General features: G+C 37.4%; 1 protein-coding gene across 3 annotated transcripts in view; it reads left to right on the top strand.

Moving 5' to 3' along the window:
- Positions 1–17,400, top strand: part of PTPRZ1 (protein tyrosine phosphatase, receptor type Z1) — a 130,038-nt gene extending 112,638 nt beyond the window's left edge. For all 3 annotated transcript variants that reach the window (XM_021715432.1, XM_021715431.1, XM_021715430.1), the window contains 7 exons: positions 1,212–1,305; positions 1,614–1,687; positions 4,182–4,310; positions 5,279–5,425; positions 13,575–13,717; positions 14,509–14,644; positions 16,169–17,400. In XM_021715432.1, the coding sequence (XP_021571107.1) occupies positions 1,212–1,305; positions 1,614–1,687; positions 4,182–4,310; positions 5,279–5,425; positions 13,575–13,717; positions 14,509–14,644; positions 16,169–16,309 (864 nt within the window). In that variant the 3' untranslated portion in view covers positions 16,310–17,400. The remainder of the gene's footprint in view (positions 1–1,211; positions 1,306–1,613; positions 1,688–4,181; positions 4,311–5,278; positions 5,426–13,574; positions 13,718–14,508; positions 14,645–16,168) is intronic.
- Positions 17,401–18,241: the final 841 nt, after the last annotated feature.

Here is an 18,241-nt window from a genome sequence, read left to right as displayed (position 1 = left end):
TTTTCATTTAACATGGAAATGTAAAGAGCCAAAAACATCCCATCTACACTGAAAAAGAAAGCATAAGACTTCTGCTAAAATTCTGTTGTACGGTGTACAGAAGACTTATTGTATGGTACAATAGTATTGGAGTCAACCAGAGAAAACAAGTATATGAGGAAATCCGTTATGTGATAGAGACATTACTGGTCAGCGAGACTAATCGATAAATGACATTGGGAAAATTTCTACATACAAAAAAAGCAAAATTAGATCTGTACCACACCTCAAACACTAAAGTATATTCAAGATGGATTCATTACCTTAATGGGAAAGCAAAACTTTATAATTATTATAAGAAAATATTGGAAAGAATCTTTTGATGACTTCGGGATAGAGAAAGATTTCTTAAGTAAAAACAAATTTGCAGAGCTCATAAAGAAAAAAATAGATCGGCTGTAAATCTCTGTGTGCTTAAAGATGACTTGGTTTACACTCAAGTCATCATGAAACTCTACAAATTAATAAATGGCAATGAAGTAAAAATATTTAAAGGCAATCATCAAAGAAGAATTCTTAATGGCTAATGAATACTAAAATATACAGTTCCATAAGAATTAAAGAAATACAAGTCAAAACCATGATACACCATTTTTTCATCTATCAGACTCTCAAGAAGCAAACACTGACAATTCCTAATTCTCTGTAGACACCCTTGCATGTATGCACATTAAGAAACGTGAAAGAATATTTATGACTACAAAGTTTGAAATAGCAAAACATTGGAAATAACTCAAACATTCACTAGTTGGGGGACAGACAACCAGAATGTACGTTATTCATGTAATACAAACTAGCAGAAGGAATCATTAAAATCTAACAGTATATATGTTTATATATGTATGTATTGTGGATAGATAGATAGGCACACAATGTAACTTATCTCCAAATTGCAGTGTGAAATTTAAGTAGAAGAAATGGAGGTTGCACATGCGTAGAGGAAGCCATAAGGAAGATCCTCTCAGTGGTGAAAGACGTTACTTTTTCTAACTCTCCTGGTGTAGAATATAGATGCTCCAGGGGGTTCACGAAAACAAGTTTTAATTTGAGGAATTATTAAAACCTGCCAGTTATATTTATATTCAATATCCTAATTTGGTTAGGGTATGTATATGTATATTTGGGTGACTTAAGTGAAATAACCTGTATAATTCTTTCACTCCCTTCCTCAGCTCCTTAGTCAATCAAATATACAGCAAAGTGACTACTCTACAGCCCTAAAGCAATGCAACAGAGAAAAAAACAGAACTTCTTCCATTATTCCTGGTAAGTTATGTTGAATCTTGAAAAACAACTTTTAAAAAATAATAAAACCCTTTTAGGCAGTTTGGCAATATTTTTATACCCTCGGACAAATGTAGTGAACTCAGATGTTTCTAACTATGCCCAAAATGCAACTGTTTTGAAGGACTCACCCTGAAGTCTCAGCTAAAAATGCAAAATATATAGAAATATTAGCTTAAAGATCAAAGAAACTCGACTTGAGAAATGCCGTGATATTTTACATCTGGCAGCAGGGGAAAGACGGTCAGTGTTGTGAGTGTGGTTATTTACAGTGAATGTTTTTGTTTCAGTGGAAAGATCACGGGTTGGCATTTCGTCTCTGAATGGGGAAGGCACAGACTATATCAATGCCTCCTACATTATGGTAAGTCAGAGAGGTTACTGTGGAGACAGCCTGCCAGTTCGTGTTACAGGAATCAAAACAAGAGGAGACTGCCTGACTTCAAGACTGCAGGCATGGGCAGCATTGTTGGTAAATACAACTCAAATCTGATGATGACAGGCCCACAGCAACAAGTGGAATAACAGCATTCCTTGATGCTTTTGTGTGTGCTGAAACTGAGGAAACCTCAATCAAGACAAATGAGTAGATGCAGGAACCCAAACTCGTCATTCAGGGCTGATGAGCAGATATAAAACGTATACTTATTTATTTAAGAGGTTTCATTTCATTTACCAAGGCAGAGCTCTTGAGCAAACCCAGGATTCACTAGCTTCAGCAAAGCCCCATCCCACTAACTTTACCACTCCAGGTTTGCAGCATGGTTCTCGCCCAGCAAACTGGGCTCATTTGGGGACCTGGGTTTCCAAAGATACAACGCTTTATTTTGCATTTAGATCTTCTGTGTGAGGGATGAGTGCTTTAGTAACTGAGTGACCTTCATTACCTTTTTAAAAAAAATTTATTTTATTATAGAGATGTGGGGTACAAGTAAGGATTAACTACACAAGTGGGCTGCAGGCAGGTGAAGTTTGGACCTCTAACTGGCCCTCACTTCCCTTGGTTTGGGACCAGGCACCAATCACAGCACTTGACTTCAGCTGAAAAGGTCCTAATTCCTATTTGAAAACCTCTGTTTCAATTATTTTACAAACAAAATGTTGAAGAATATTCATGCAGGGAAATGGGTGGTAGTGACATCGCAATACATTTCACACTTCAGATGGGCCCATAGGGGATAAGAATGGGATCTGGAAGCAGAAGGGGCTAGAAAAGTTACGATTTTAGTAAGGGTACGTGGAAATCATGATTTACCAGTGGCACACAAATTCTAGATTTCTGTAGCAAAATCTGCAAGGGGACTTCCCGATTCTTTTCCTGTAGAGGCAACCAAGGTGCCTGGACACCAAAGGTGTCCTGTTGGGAGTAGATGTGACTTTGACATTTTGCCTTTGGAACTTATGGAATGTGAGAAATAAGGACTCTCCTGTAGGTTCCCACTCTATCTCGTGTAGGAAACACTTTAGACAAACCATTTCAGTACGTCTGACCCTAAAGGTGTGTTTTGAATGAAATTCTTTGAGATTCTCTATCAACTGTTAATGTCCCTGACAGCCACCAAAGGCTCAGAAAAAAGAACATCAGCAGGAAATCCACCTGCATGGGTCTGATCCCTTCAGGCAGGAAAGACTCATCATCAGTGGTCAGATAGTGGACTTGGCTCTAATAAGAGAACCACAATGCGAACACTTAGGAGTATTTGGTACTTACAGACCCCAGAGAGTGCATTGCACATCTGGAGGCCACACCCACAGAGGTCAAGGAATGCAGGAATGGAGAAAGAGAAAAGTCCTGTGGACCAATGCCTTTGTTTACTTGGTCAAGACAATGACACATAAACTTATGTTATCCAAACAAATTTCCCATGGGTTTAATCAGTGTGTTTAATGTAAGCTGGCACAAGTTCCAGAAGGTCACATAGTGATTGAGAGGTAGTTACTGTGACATATCTGCATGGTCCATGCAGGGTGTCGGGTCAGCAAAGCCAGTTAAGCTTGTTGTAGCTAGGTGACCCATAGTGAAGTGGTCACCAGGGAGCAGTTTACTAAGGCAGAAGTAACTGGAAGTGAGGGTGGTGTAGTACTGGAAACTGTGTCAGGGGTGACTGAACCCTGCTTCTGGTATGAGAAATTTCAACGAATGGAATGCCAAGGCAACATAAAACTTAAAAGCATTCACAACAAGATGATGGTTACCTTGAGTACTACATTAACTTCTTTTTTTAAAGATTTTTGTAAAAATATGTAATATTTAATTTTTTGAGGTGCAGTATGCATAGAGAAATACGTGCACAAAGCATTCCTACACTTAACTTCTTAAGGCAAGCCTGGGCACAACACAACTTCTAAAGCCTCGGTTTATTTGTTTGTTTGTTTGTTTTGATTCAGAGTCTCACTCTGTCGCCCAGGATAGAGTGCAGTGACATGCTCACAGTCACCTCAGCCTCGACCTGCTGGCCTCAGACGATCCTTTCCCCTCAACCTTCCAAGTACCTGGAACCACAGGCATGCACCACCATGCCCGGTTAACTTTTTATTTATTATAAAGGTCTCGCCAAGTTGCCCAGGACGGTCTTGAACCCCTGGGCTCAGGCTTTGAGCCTCAGTTTAATAATCTGTAAGATGGGTATCACAGTTCCTATCTCACGGTACTGATGTAAGGAATAATTTGCTTAAGAGGAAGAAAACATATAGCAAGTGTCCAGTAAGTGTTGACTACAATTATCAAATAACTTTATATAGATACAATCTGCAATTCAAAAGTCTACTTTGACTTATGTCCATGAATTTGTAAATGTTTATCAATGCTTAAAGGCGTATGCCAGGGCTCTTTTTAAATCTTCTCTTTGGTTTTGTAGGGATATTTTCAGAGCAATGAATTCATCATCACCCAGCATCCCCTTCTCCACACCATCAAGGATTTCTGGCGGATGATATGGGACCATAATGCCCAGCTGGTGGTTATGATTCCTGATGGTCAAAACATGGTAAGTTTCCTTAGGTCACCTTTAGTACTTTTTTGACAGGGAATACATAAGATTATAATAATCAGAAGTCCAGCATACACACAAGTAACCCACAGTGGGCAAAGTATGACTCCGATGACTTTGGTTTATTAGTTGAAAACAAAATTACTTGTGTGTATGCTGGACTTCTGATTATTATAATCTTACGGGCTTAGTTTGGTTATATAGCCTCCTTAGTCAAAGTGATAAATTAAAGTTTTATATAAAAGTAGATTAACATTAACTGAAATTTATGTCTCTTGTGACATTGCTTAAGAAAATTAGGATTGCAGCTTTGATTGAAGTCAGTCTATATGCTCCCGTGTGTGTATATATATATATATATTTTTTTTTTTAATAAAATGTGACAGGACATTAGGATATTCCCTTAGTTTAAGGAGGTCCCTAGAAATTAAAAAAAAAAAAGTCCCAGTTAGAATAAAGTGAACTCCTAATATAAGAAGAACTTTTTAGTATGAGAAAATCAGAGATACTTCATTCTCCTTTTTATATGTGTTTAGAGAACCAAAGAGTAAAATAAAGTTAATACTTTATTTAGGCTTTACATATATGCTTAACTTTGAAAATCAGTTCTTGTGTGTATCATTATACTGACCATTCCAAAGGAGGCTGGAAATATCTGAGCTCTTAAAATCATTTGAATTTTCTCTACTCGTTTGTCGTTTGTCTGTTATGGAAAAAACAAGCTTACCATTGATACTGATAAGCTTAAGAGGGCAAATAGCAAGGCAGTAGTTTGGGTTCTTAAGTATAATATTTTATTCTGCACATCAACTTGACTGAAGACTCCAGGAAGATTTTAAGAGTTAAGTTTGAGATTCGAAAAAAATTGAATTGAAATTTCTGTGTCAGTCAACTAACTCTGTTCCATAATCTGACTTAAACATTGTATTAAAATTTAGACTTTTGTTTGACTTTTAATCCTTCAGGCAGAAGATGAATTTGTTTACTGGCCAAATAAAGATGAACCTATAAATTGTGAGAGTTTTAAGGTTACTCTTATGGCTGAAGAACACAAATGCCTATCTAATGAGGAAAAACTTATAATTCAAGACTTTATCTTAGAAGCTACGCAGGTAAGGACATACTCATAAGTTAAATGACAAACTTTTCATCTTAAGCACACGTGAAACATGTGCATGTGAAACAAACATATGTGACTTAAGGAGCTTTCCTAGAAAATAAAGGTGTCTGATTTTTTGCCCAATTGAGACAAATTACCCAACTAATCAATATCATCCTGTCACTTTCATTTTCAAAATCTTGGACTGGGCATGGTGGCTCACACCTATAATCCCAGCACTTTGGGAGACCGAGGTGAGAGAATTGTCTGAACCCACAGGTTCGAGACCACTGTGGGCAACTTGGTGAGACCTCATCGCTACAATAAATCAAAAAATTAGCCGGGCATGGTGGCGCATGCCTGTAGTTCCAGCTACTTGGAAGACTGAGGTGGAAGGATCACCTGAGCCCAGTAGGTCGAGGCTGTGGTGGCCACGAGTGTGCCACTGCACTCCAGCCTGGGTGACAGAATGAGACTACAATTAAAAAAAAAAATCTTACAAAACCATTAAACAATTAGTCATCCCTAACCTACACCATTCCTGAATTCTATACTCACAAGAAATCAAAGATTTCTCTTTTATTTCAAATCAGTGGCTGACAGAACTTAGGCTGAAAATGAAGTACAAAATCATTTTATTAATTCTAATTCTTATGTTTTAATGTAAGCCTTTACCTTATATTGTCATGAGTAGCGCAGGGGAAAAAAAAATATTACTTACTGAAACTGGCTATGTACTTTCTGCCAATGTAGAGATTTAATGAGTGATAAGAGAAGTATTGGGTTGATAAGTGAAGAAAACATGCAGTACAATAAACTAGGATTATCTTACTAAACTTTCAGCTATCTATGAAATACTATTATCTATTAGGTAAGAGATTATTAAACTCTAGGCTATTTACAAGGTATCTATTATTGATATTTTTTTGCCAATCATTATTTAGGTAAAGCTACAGCAAAATACTAAAACATAATTATGATGGCTAAGATATGTGGATTCAGAATACCATCTCGATCAGAAAAAGATTAAAGCATGTTTAAGATAGCATAAATATTTCATTTTAATTCTAAAACTGGTAAGCTGTGTATGATTATAAGAAATTTTTTTATTCTCTAGAATATTTGAATAACAAAAAATATAAACTTGACAATATAAATAAATTAATAATATAAACAATATAGCAATGGATTAGTATCCTAGCTTAGTCAAACAAATAAACAAGCAAAAACAAACATATTGATTCCAGTTGCACTAATGAGTAACGTAGCATTAAAAGTGACTTAACATTCCCTATTTGTAAAATGAGAGGCAGGAATCAGAAGGCTCCTAAGGTCTTTAAGAGCTCTTAATATTCCATGCTAATTTCTACCTGCAGTTATTCCCTAAACACTTTGAATACACCCATTCAGAACTGCCATCTCTCATGTCCTCCTGACATTGTTCCCTGTAAGAAAGTATATTACAAGAGTAAGGATCATTAGATACACATCTCATCATGCCATTATCCCAGTCAACAATTATGTCTAATATCTTTTTGGCCTTGGGAAATCAGCCTAGTTTTTCTCCTTATATTATGCAGAAAATAAACTAGAGTATCCATACTTATGATCGATGAGTCCAATTCAATATGTCTCGTATATGTGAATCAACTCTCACAGACACATTGATCATCTAGGAGCCAAGCCTAACCCAGGGATAGACAGTATCTCTAAAACAATGACCAAGAAAGAAGTTGAAGCTGAGTGCAATGGCTTACACCTGTAATTACAGTACTTTGGGAGACCAAAGCAGGAGGATTGCTTGAGCCCAAGAGTTCAAAACTAACCTGGGCAACACAGAGAGACTTCCTCTTTAATAAATAGAAGAAGAAAATACTAAAGTGGACAGTTCCATTAACTTCAGACATTTATAGGTGCTTTCCCCAAAATAATCACATTTACGGTTGGTAGGTAGATGAAGGTCTATGCTATATAGACCAATATTTATTTTGGTGCCCAATAAGTTTGGATTAAGCTACTGAACTCAAAATCTGGGGACTTTTTATTTATTTATTTGTTATGAGAGCTGTTTTCAAAATGGTATCAAATATTGAATATATTAAATGTTTATTAAATGCAGGCAATAATACGTGGATTTAACAAACATTTTAATATATTAAATATTAAAAATGATACAATAAATTACTATATACTTACCACTGAGTTCAAGAAAACAAACTTGGCCTTTACCTTTGAAGTCTTTATTGCACTCCATCCCACTCCATCCTCTTCTCTCTTCATAAGTAGCTGCTTTTTGAATTGGTGTTTTATGCTCTCACGATTTACTTTATAATTTTACCTTTTATCTGTGTTTTCCTTAACACTGTTTTGCTTACCTGTGGATACTTTTAAACCTTATATAAATTATAATAAGTGTATTTTTCAGAGTTTTTTACTTCTCTCATTATTATGCTACTAAGATTTATCTATGTAACTGGGCATAGTTCAAAGCTATTTACTCTATTTTTTAATTAATTATTATTTCTATTTTAAAGATGTGGGGTACAATTCAGGGTTAGGCACATAAGTGATCATCATGCAGGTAAAGTTTGGGTACCCTTATTGATGTTATGTACCCGCCTTCCCCTAGTAGTGTCCCACTACTGCCAGTCCCTTTCTTATTATGATAAATGTTCAGGGTCCGCTTTTGAGTCAATACTTGTAGCATTCAGATCTTTGTTTCTGTGATAAATCATTGATTATTATAGCCTCTAAATCCATCTGAGTTGCTGCGAAGTTCATAATTTTGTCCTTTATGACTATGTAATATTCCATCGTGTGTATGTACCACATTTTTTTATCAGGTCCACTTTCAATGGACAGCAAAGTTGGTTCCATGTCTTTGCTATTATGAATAATGCTGCGATAAACATGTGTGTGCAGGTATCTTTTTCATAGAGTGATTTGAGTTAGTTCCTCTGGATATATTCCCAGTAGGGGGATTGCGGGGTCATATGGAAGATCAGTTTTTAGATCTTTTAGTAATTGCCACACTGTTTTCCCCAGAGGTTGTACTAGTTTTACACTCCCACCAACCATATAGAAGTGTTCCCTTCTCTTTGCATTCTCTCCAGCATCTGTTGTTTTTTGAATTATTGATGATGATCATCCTGACTGGAGTTAGATGGTATCTCAGTGTGGTTTTGATTTGCATTTATTTGATAATTAGGGAGACTGAGCATTTTCTCATGTGTCTGTTGCCTGCTCATATGTCTCCTTCTGAGACATGTCTATTCATATCTTTTTTGCCCACTTTTTTTAAATTTTAATTTTAAAGAGGTGGGGTACAATTCAGGGTTAGGTATACAAATGTCCATTATGCAGCTACCCTTGTTGATGAGGTGTGCCCCTCCCTCCCCTGGCAGTTTCCCTCAACTGCCATTCCCCCCCCCCCAGCAATTTCCCACTACTGCCAATCCCTTTCTTACAGTATTATGATAATTGTCCAAGGTTCGCTTATGAGTGAGAACATATGGTACTCTGTTCTTTGTTTCTATGATAGATCATTGAGTATGATCGACTCTAAATCCATCCAAGTTGCTGCGAAGTTCATCTATTTATCCTTCTTTATGGCTGCATAATATTCTATTGTGTATATGTACCACATTTTTTTTGTTATACAGTCCAGCTTCGATGGGCAGCATGGTTGGTTCCATGTTTTTGCTATTGTGAATAGAGCTGCAACAAACATGTGTGCAGGTATTTGTAGAATGATCTGAGTTCCTCTGGGTATATTCCTAATAGGGGGATTGCTAGGTCATATGAAAGGTCAATTTCTAGTTCTTTCAGAAATCACCACACTGTCTTCCAAAGAGGTTGCACCAATTTGCATTCCCACCAGCAAACTAGTGTAGAAGTGTTCCTTTTTCTCCACATCCTCGCCAGCAACTGTTGTTTGTTTTATTAATGATGGTCATTCTTGCTGGGGTTAGGTGGTATCTCAATGTGGTTTTCATTGGCATTTCTCTGATGATCAGTGAGACAGAGCACTTTTTCATGTGTCCATTGTCTGTCTGTATATCTTCTTCTGAGAAGTGTCTATTTATGGCTTTTGTTTAGGTTTTTAATGCATTTAGAGTTAATTTTTGTGTATGGTGATAGGTGGGGATCCTGTTTCAATCTTCCGCATGTGCTCAGTCAGTTTTCCCAGCACCATTGACTGAATAGGTTCTCCTCTCCCCAGTGTTTGCTATTGGAGGCATTGTCAAAGATAAGTTGGTTGAGAAATTGATCTTTTGCCCACTTTTTAAGAGGGTTGTTTGTTTTTTCTTTCAGCATGTTTCAGTTTCTTGTAGATCTTGGAAGTTAGACCTTCAAATTTACAGTTGGCAATTATTTTTTCCCATTCTGTAGGTTGTCTCCCTGCTCTCTTGATGGTTTTTTTGCTGCTTGGCATTCCAGATTGTAAATAGACTTTTCTGTTCTACATTTGGATTATTGTTTGTTGTTGTTTTGGTTTTGGTATTACTAACAGTTCTGGTATGAATATTTTTAGACACATGCAAAATTTTCTCTTGGTTATACCTAGGGATTTCTCTGCTGGGTCACTGTCTAAGAGCATCTTCAACTTTCTGCCACTTCACCTAAATAGTGATGATTGTTTTCCAAAATGGTTTTGCCAAACTACTTTCCCATCAGAAGTTTATGAATGATCTGGAACCTCTACATCCTCAATAGTATTTTTGGTGGGAATGAAAGTGACACCCTGTGGTTGAAAAAGAAATTGAATATATTGACATAAATTTATTGGCCGTTTAGATTTCATTCTTTGTGACATGTCTCTTTATAATTTTTGCCCAGTTTTCTGTTAGGTTACCACTTACTGATTTATTGAAGGTACTTTTATATTCTTGATACTAATTCTTTGCTAGATCTATGTGTTGCAAATACCTTCTCCCAGGTTGTGATTTGACATTTTTTTTTTTTTTTTTTTTTTTGAGTTGGAGTCTTACTCTGTTGCCCAGACTGGAGTGCAGTGGCCGCTCCCGGCCACCGCAGCCTCGACCTGCTGGGCTCCGGCGATCCTTCCGCCTCAGCCTTCCGAGTAGCCGGAATTACAGGCATGTGCTACCACGCCCGGCTGATTTTTTGATTTATTGTAGAGATGAGGTCTCGCTGCCCAGGCGGGTCTCGAACCCGCAGGCTCAGGCAATTCACTCACCTCAGCCTCCCAAAAGCGCGGGATTACAGGCTGAGCCACCGAGCCCGGCTTGATTTGACATTTTTACTTCTATTTGAGTCTGAGTCTCACTTTGTCTCCCAGGCTGGAGTACAGTGGCACAGTCACAACCACCGCAGCCTTGACCTTTTGGGCTCTGATGATCCTTACGCCTCAGCCTTCCAAGTAGCTGGAACTACAGGCATGCGCCACCATGCCCGACTAATTGTTTTATTTATTGTGGAGACGAGGTCTTGCCATGTTGCTCAGTCTGATCTCAAACTCCTGAGCTCAGGAAATCTTCTTGCCTCCGCCTCCCAAAGTGCTGGGGTGAGAGGAGTGAGCCATTGTGCCCGGCTGACGTTTTTACTTTCTTTGTGGGTTTTTTTTTTTTTTTTTTGGTGGATGAAGTTTTTAGGTTTAATCTATATGAGTATATTGATCTTTTCCTTTCTGGCTTTTGTAAGGAAACCATCATTTAGTGTCTTCAAAAAATGGGATCCTATATTATTTTCTAAATGTTTTATGATTCCACATGGAATTGGCTTTTTTTGTATTATATTTTGTGAGACAGGGGTTTGATTTTATCATTTTTCATGTGATGACCCTTTTCTCAGTATTATTTGTGGATGGGCAATATCAGTCCAGTCATCAATCTAGCTTCTATATATGTATGGGCCTGTTTCTAGGATCCTTATTTTATTCCACTAGTTTCTTTGTTCATCGTGCAACCAAAATGGAGGCATCATAATTCTCATACTAATTCTTGATATCTAGTAAATTATTTCTATTGTTTTTCTTCTTTAGTAGCATCTGATCTGTTTTGGCCCTTTGCATTTCCATGTAAAGTTTAGATTCTGCTGCTTATTTTTAAATGTAGCATTTTATTGAGTACATCCTGGAGACTGGGATTCAGAGGTTTAAGGGATTTCATCAAGTTACGCAATCTGGATAGTCACTTAAGCGAGAATCAGAACTGAAGTTGAACCTAGATCCCCACCTCCTGGCCAGCGTTTTTCCCACTGTGTTGTGCAATCTCCTTCCCTTAGTTAAACCTAAGAATGACTGATATTTGAAGAGATCTATGCTATTTTCAAAAAAAATTTGTAATGCTAAGGCTTTATTTTATGAATTCAAATCTAGCAGCATGGACACATTTTTGGCTCTTTATTTTTATTTTAGAATTGTTGGGTACAAATGAGGATTTGCTACATAAGTAAATCCGGGTAACATTTGGGCTTCTAGTGAGCCTCTCATCATCTGGTAATGGACATGGTACCCAATGGGTGGTTGTGTACCCCTTATCCTTCCTCCCTCCCTCCTCCCCTCCCTCTCTCCACTAGTGGTGCCCAGTGTCAGTTATTCCTGCCTTTGTGCCCGTGTGCCCAATGTTTAGGGCCCCCTTATGAGTGAGAACATGTGGTATTCAATTCTTTGTTTCTGCGATAGTTCACTTAGAATGATGGTCTCCAGCTGCATCCACGTTACTGTAAATGACATGATTTTGTTCTTCTTTGAGGCTGCATGGTATTCCATCTTATATATATCTCACATTTCTTTATCCAGTTCACTTTCGTTGGACATCTGAGCTGGTTCAATGTTTTTGCTATTGTGAATAGTGCTGGAATGAACATACGTGTCTTCTTGGTACAGTGATTTATGTTCTTCTGGGTGTAGTCCTACAAGTAGGCTTGCTGGATCATATGGTAGCTCGATTTTTAGTTCTTTGAGAAAACGCCACTCTGCTTTTCACAAAGGTTGAACTAGCTTACATTCCTACCAACAGTGTAGAACTCTTCCCTTTTCTCTATAGCCACACCAACACTTTATTTTCCTTTCTTTTTTTTTTTAATGATAGCCATCCTGACTGTTTTGAGGTGGTATCTCATTATGGTTTGATCTGCATTTCTCTGATGATTAGTGAAGCTGAGCAATTTTTCATGTTTGTTGGTTGCTTGGATGTCTTCTTTTGAGATGTGTCTGTTCATATTTTTGGCCTACTTTTTAAATGGTTATTTTTTTTCCAGTTGATTCATTTGTGTTTCTTGCAGATCTTGGATGGTTTTTTGGATGCATAGCTTGCAAATATTTTTTCCTCTTCTGTGGATTGTCTCTTTACTCTCTTGATGGTTTCTTTTACTGTGCAAAAATGTTTTAGCTTGAAAAGTTCCCACCTTTCAATCTTACCTTTTGCTGCATTTGCTTTTGAGGACTTGGCCATGAATTCATTGCCAAGCCAATGTCTAGGACCGTGTTTCCTAAGTTTTCTTCTAAGATTCTTATATTTTGGGGTTTTACATTTAAGTCCTTGATCTGTTTTGAGTTAATTTTTATAAATGGTGATAGGTAGGGGTCCAGTTTCATTCTTCTGCATGTGGTTAAGTCAGTTTTCCCAGCACTATTTGCTAAATATATTTTCCCCCAATGTTTGTTTTTGTCAGCTTTGTGGAAGATGAGTGGGTTGAAGGTCTGTAGTTTTATTTCCAGATTATCTGTCTTGTTCTATTGGGAGGACACTTTTTTTTCTTTTTTTTTTTTTTTGAGTTGCCGTCTCACTCTATTGCCCAGGCTGAAGTACACTGGCATGCTCACAGCCACCACAGCTGTGGCTGGGTTCAGGCGATCCTTCTGCCTTAGCCTTCCAGTTAACTGGAACCACAGACACATGCCACCATGCCCGGCTAATTTTTTGATTTATTGTAGAGATGAGGTCTCGCCAAGTTGCCTAGACTGGTCTTAAACCCATGGGCTCAGGCAATCCTCTTACCTCAGCCTTCCAAAGTGCTGGGATTATAGGCGTGAGCCACCGCACTCAGCCCAGACACATTTTTGATACATAGTTTCATTGTGTGTTAGCATTGGCATTTAACGCACACTGATAGACTAATTTCTAGAATAAAATTTGTATAAAAGTTTATTTAGCAATAAACCACCACTAACAAACATCAATATTTTCTTCTTATAGGATGATTACGTACTTGAAGTGAGGCATTTTCAGTGTCCCAAATGGCCAAATCCAGATAGCCCCATTAGTAAAACTTTTGAACTTATAAGTATTGTCAAAGAAGAAGCTGCCAACAGGGATGGACCTATGATTGTTCATGATGAGTAAGTTCGACATGTTAAATTGTTTCTCACCTGAGCATTTTCTATGTGTGTGTATATTTCTATGGTCTTCAGATTCACCTAGACAACTTTGAACCAACTGTGATGATTCATTCATGGTGGGTCATCAGCTTCTTATCAGCTAAGTTGAAAACAGAAGACAGGTTCATGATCACAAGAATCTGCTCTTGCATTTTATGCTAAGGACACTTTGGATGATAGGTCTGTGTTTTAGCACTGTACTTGTATGAGAGCTAACCAGAGAGACATTTCAGTCATTGACTTCCTGGGACAGGAGTGAATTTGATACATACTTTATTTAACAGATACAGAAATCTTTATCCAATAAGTTTTTCCAGAATTCTGTTATAAACAAATTAAAAATGCATATGTTAGAATTATGCTTTATATATATCTTATATGATATATATATATGATATATATATATCTTATATGATATATATATCTTATATGGTATATATCTTATATTATATATGTATATATAATAATCTTAGTAAGATTATTTTTATTTATTGCCAGCCCCTCTCATAATATAAAAATAGTAATCATAAGCAAATATTAAATTTCTATAAAGTATGCCATTATCAATGTCATGAATACTTGGCAATGTTTCAAATTCAATGATAATTCTATAAGCAAAAGGTAAAGAGAGACTTCATTAAAATTTTGAGTGTTTTTACTGCAAACTTGTCAAGGCTAGTCACTTGAGGAGTTCCAACTGTGAGTGTTTGATGCATCTGAAGAGAATCTTTGTCCCTTTCCTTTGTTACAAGGCACGGAGGAGTGACAGCAGGAACTTTCTGTGCTCTGACAACCCTTATGCACCAACTAGAAAGAGAAAATTCCATGGATGTTTACCAGGTAGCCAAGATGATAAATTTGATGAGGCCAGGAGTCTTTGCTGACATTGTAAGTAATAAAGCCGTGAGCAACATTTTTAATTGTTGGAGTACTGCTTACTTCTCAGAGGCTGCTGAAATCTTTTCATCATGTTTCAGGAAAGATCATATTGACTGATAACATCTTTATGTTGTTTTTGAGCTGAATTACAAGTCCACAGTCCATAGAACCAAACTAACATACAATATATGTAAAGTTTACCTTCCAGAAAATGTATGGATATAACATTTTAAATCTTGTATGTGCTTTGTTTTTATTTATTTACTTATTTATTTATTTTTATTTATTTTTTATTTTTATATCAGGGTCTTACCCTGTCATCCAGGCTGGAGTGCAGTGGCACGCTCACAGCCTCCACAGCTTCAACCTCCAGTACTCAGGCAATCCTTCTGCTTTAATCTTCCAAGTAGCTGGAACCACAGGAATGCACCACCACATCTGGCTAATTTTTTGATTTATTGTAGAGACAAGGTCTCACCAAGTTGCCCAGGCTGGTCTCAAACCCCCGGGCTCAGGCAATCCTCTCACCTCTGCCTCCCAAAGTCCTGGGATTACAGGCATGAGCCACCACACCCAGCCTGCTTTGTTACACAATAGAAAACTTAGTACAAATACCCCAATACTATAAAGGGTCCACTTTTAATGCTTCAGCTCAGTCCAGTTGGCAGGAGGTCAAGGTAATTCTTGGGCTCATACACTTCAGAGAAGCCCGTATAAAAAGTCTCATTCAGTCTGGCTGAGTTGCATCAAGTTTGTCTTGTGTGAAATATCTTTCCAGAGATGCTTGTTTCATGGATGCATTTAATGATATACTGGTTCACATGTGGTCCCAATGATTTTCCACTATGATGCTCGTCACTGGCTTAGGTTCTCTGCAGCCATGTCTCCCCAGAACGCCTAAGATGGCGTCGATAAGAGAAAAACTGATTTGTTCTTTGGTGTGCCACTACTCTTGAGACCACTGTAGAGCATACACTGACCTTTACTCAAAGCAGAGCATAGAACCAGTTAGGCTTATAGAGTGTGAAAGTCTTCTTCTTGGTAAACAAAAGGGTCTTGTAAAAGAACTGTATTCTGCATGAGTGCCTGACTGACGGTCATTTCTGAGATATTTTCATAGATAGACCCAGTGGATTTTATAACCGTTAGAAAAAGAATAAGAAACTTATTTTCAAATGGGCTACAGATGCCTAGTGTCAAAGAGTTTGCCCCCAAGTTAACAGCACCCTGTCCCGTCTCCTTCTGATTTCATAAAGTCAATAAATAAGAATGAAGTGCATATCATTGGCAAATGTATGTGGGCCAGATTTCTAGGTCAATGAGTCAATGAATGTTTGGTGGTTGAAAAGCCACTTTAATTTGATCCGAACAAGACATTAACATAGATTGTGTACCTCTGCTGGGTATAGCAAAGCCCTTAACACGCTGCCCTTTCACAAACAGTACTGAAGTGTGACTAAAAATATTCCTTCCTTGTATGAACATGTCTTCCCTGAGTGTCCTGTCTATAATATTCCATCTTCTGTTTTCTAGGAACAGTATCAGTTTCTCTACAAAGTGGTCCTCAGTCTTGTGAGCACGAGACAGGAAGAAAACCCATCCACCTCTCTGGACAGTAATGGCGCAGCACTGCCTGATGGAAATATAGCTGAGAGCTTAGAGTCTTTAGTTTAACCCAGAAAGGGATGGGGGAAGCTCACCGCTGAGCATTGTTTTCCTTTTTCTAAAAAGTAGACAGGAAAATTCATCTAGTTCTGTTGTCTGTTTACGCCTCATCATAAGACAGTAACATTCATGATATAAGATTCTGCTGCCAAATTTACATCATTAACAATGTGTGCCTTTTTGCAAGACTTCTTGTAATTCACTTATTATGTTTGAACTAAAATGGTTGAATTTTACAGTATTTCTAAGAATGAATTTGTGGTATTTTTTTCTGTATTGATTTTAACAGAAAATTGCAATTTGTAGATGTTAGGATTCCCAACTACAGAAAATGTTTGTTTTTAGTGTCCAATTTTTAACTGTATTTGTAGCAATCGTCAGATTTGCGAGAAATATAACTTTTAATATAGTAGACTGTAAATAAAACGCTGTTCTCTGTGATATTCAACATTTTACAACTGCAGTATTCATCTAAAGTAGACATAATCTGATACTTACTGTAAATACTGTTCTAGTGTCCCCATGGACCAAATTTATATTTATAATTGTAGATTTTTATATTTTACTACTGAGTCAGTTTTCTAGTTCTGTGTAATTGTTTAGTTTAATGAAGTAGTTCATTATCTGGTCTTACTCTACAAGTCTTCTGACATTGTATTGTGCTATCCAAGAGACTAACTCTGTTTCAGCATGTAATTTTAACTTTTGTGAAAAATAGAAATACATTGCTTTTGAAAGATGTTTTTATGAGAATAACACCTCTTATCAAACATTGTTCAAAAGGTTTTTATCCAAGGAACTGCAAAAATAAATATAAATATTGGCATCAATTTGTATTTGCTTGTGGAGCATTGTGCTGAGGCATGTGTAGTGGAAAATTGTGGACTTGGGTCCCACTGGGATGATGGAAGCAAAAAGAGTCCAATGAGGTGGGACAGGTTAGAGAGCTGTGGTTCTCCAACTGTGCGTACAGGGAAGTAACAAAATTTTACCTTTGTGAGGACAGCACAGCAACATGTGCTGATGCAGCATAAACTTCTACCATTAAATTATTTGGACCTAATTGCTTAATAAACAGAACCATTATGTATTTCTATTAACTTAGGGAATGTTGTCTGAATGTTTATGCACCACCATCCCACCCCCCGAATTCATACTCTTACACTCAAAATTATGGTATTAAGAGGTGGGACTTTGGGTAGGCGTTTATGTCATGAGAGCAGTGTCCTCATGAATAAAATTCATGTCAGACCTGAGAGAGATTCTTCACTTCTTTCATTGTGTGGGATTACAATGAGAAAACAGCCATCTTTAAGCAAGACCTTACCAGACATCAAATCTGCTATCATCTTGATCTTGGACTTCCCAGCCTTTAGAATTGTGAGAAATAAATTTCTGCTCTCTACAAGCCACCCAACTTTATGGTATTTTTTTATAGCAACCCAAATGGGCCAAGACAGGGAATTATGAAAATGTTCCTGAGAAATGAAGGGTATCATGTGTCAGGAAATGTTGGGAACATTTAGTTTAGAAACAGGGTAGGAATTAAAAGCAGACAGATTTGCCAATCAGAGAGTTCAGTATAAACAAAGGTCAAGTTAAGCAGAGGACTGGAAGCAAGGCAGATAGACAAGGTTCAGGAGGTCATAAATTACAAAATAGAAGAAGGTAAGAGATCCAGTGTTGAGGCAAATCATTAGGATTCAAGAGCTGTGTGGACCTTAAATGCAGGAAAATGAAATTATTACTGGCAAGATGACTTTGATGCTTGAAGCAACCCCCTGCCTTGACCAGGAGGGTTTTTATAGTACTGTCTAATAAGGAGGGTCACTATCCCCAAGAATGCCCAGCTCAGGGTCCAGAGCAGAAAGCCAGAGAAACTTCCTCTAAACTGGTGGTTCTCAAAGTATGATTCCAGGCTGGGCATGTTGAGAGGCTGAA

Source organism: Carlito syrichta, unplaced genomic scaffold (genome assembly GCF_000164805.1).
Source record: "Carlito syrichta isolate Samal-C Ts95f unplaced genomic scaffold, Tarsius_syrichta-2.0.1 Scaffold307112, whole genome shotgun sequence".
Taxonomy (NCBI): domain Eukaryota; kingdom Metazoa; phylum Chordata; class Mammalia; order Primates; family Tarsiidae; genus Carlito; species Carlito syrichta.
This window is presented reverse-complemented; position numbering and strand designations above follow the sequence as displayed.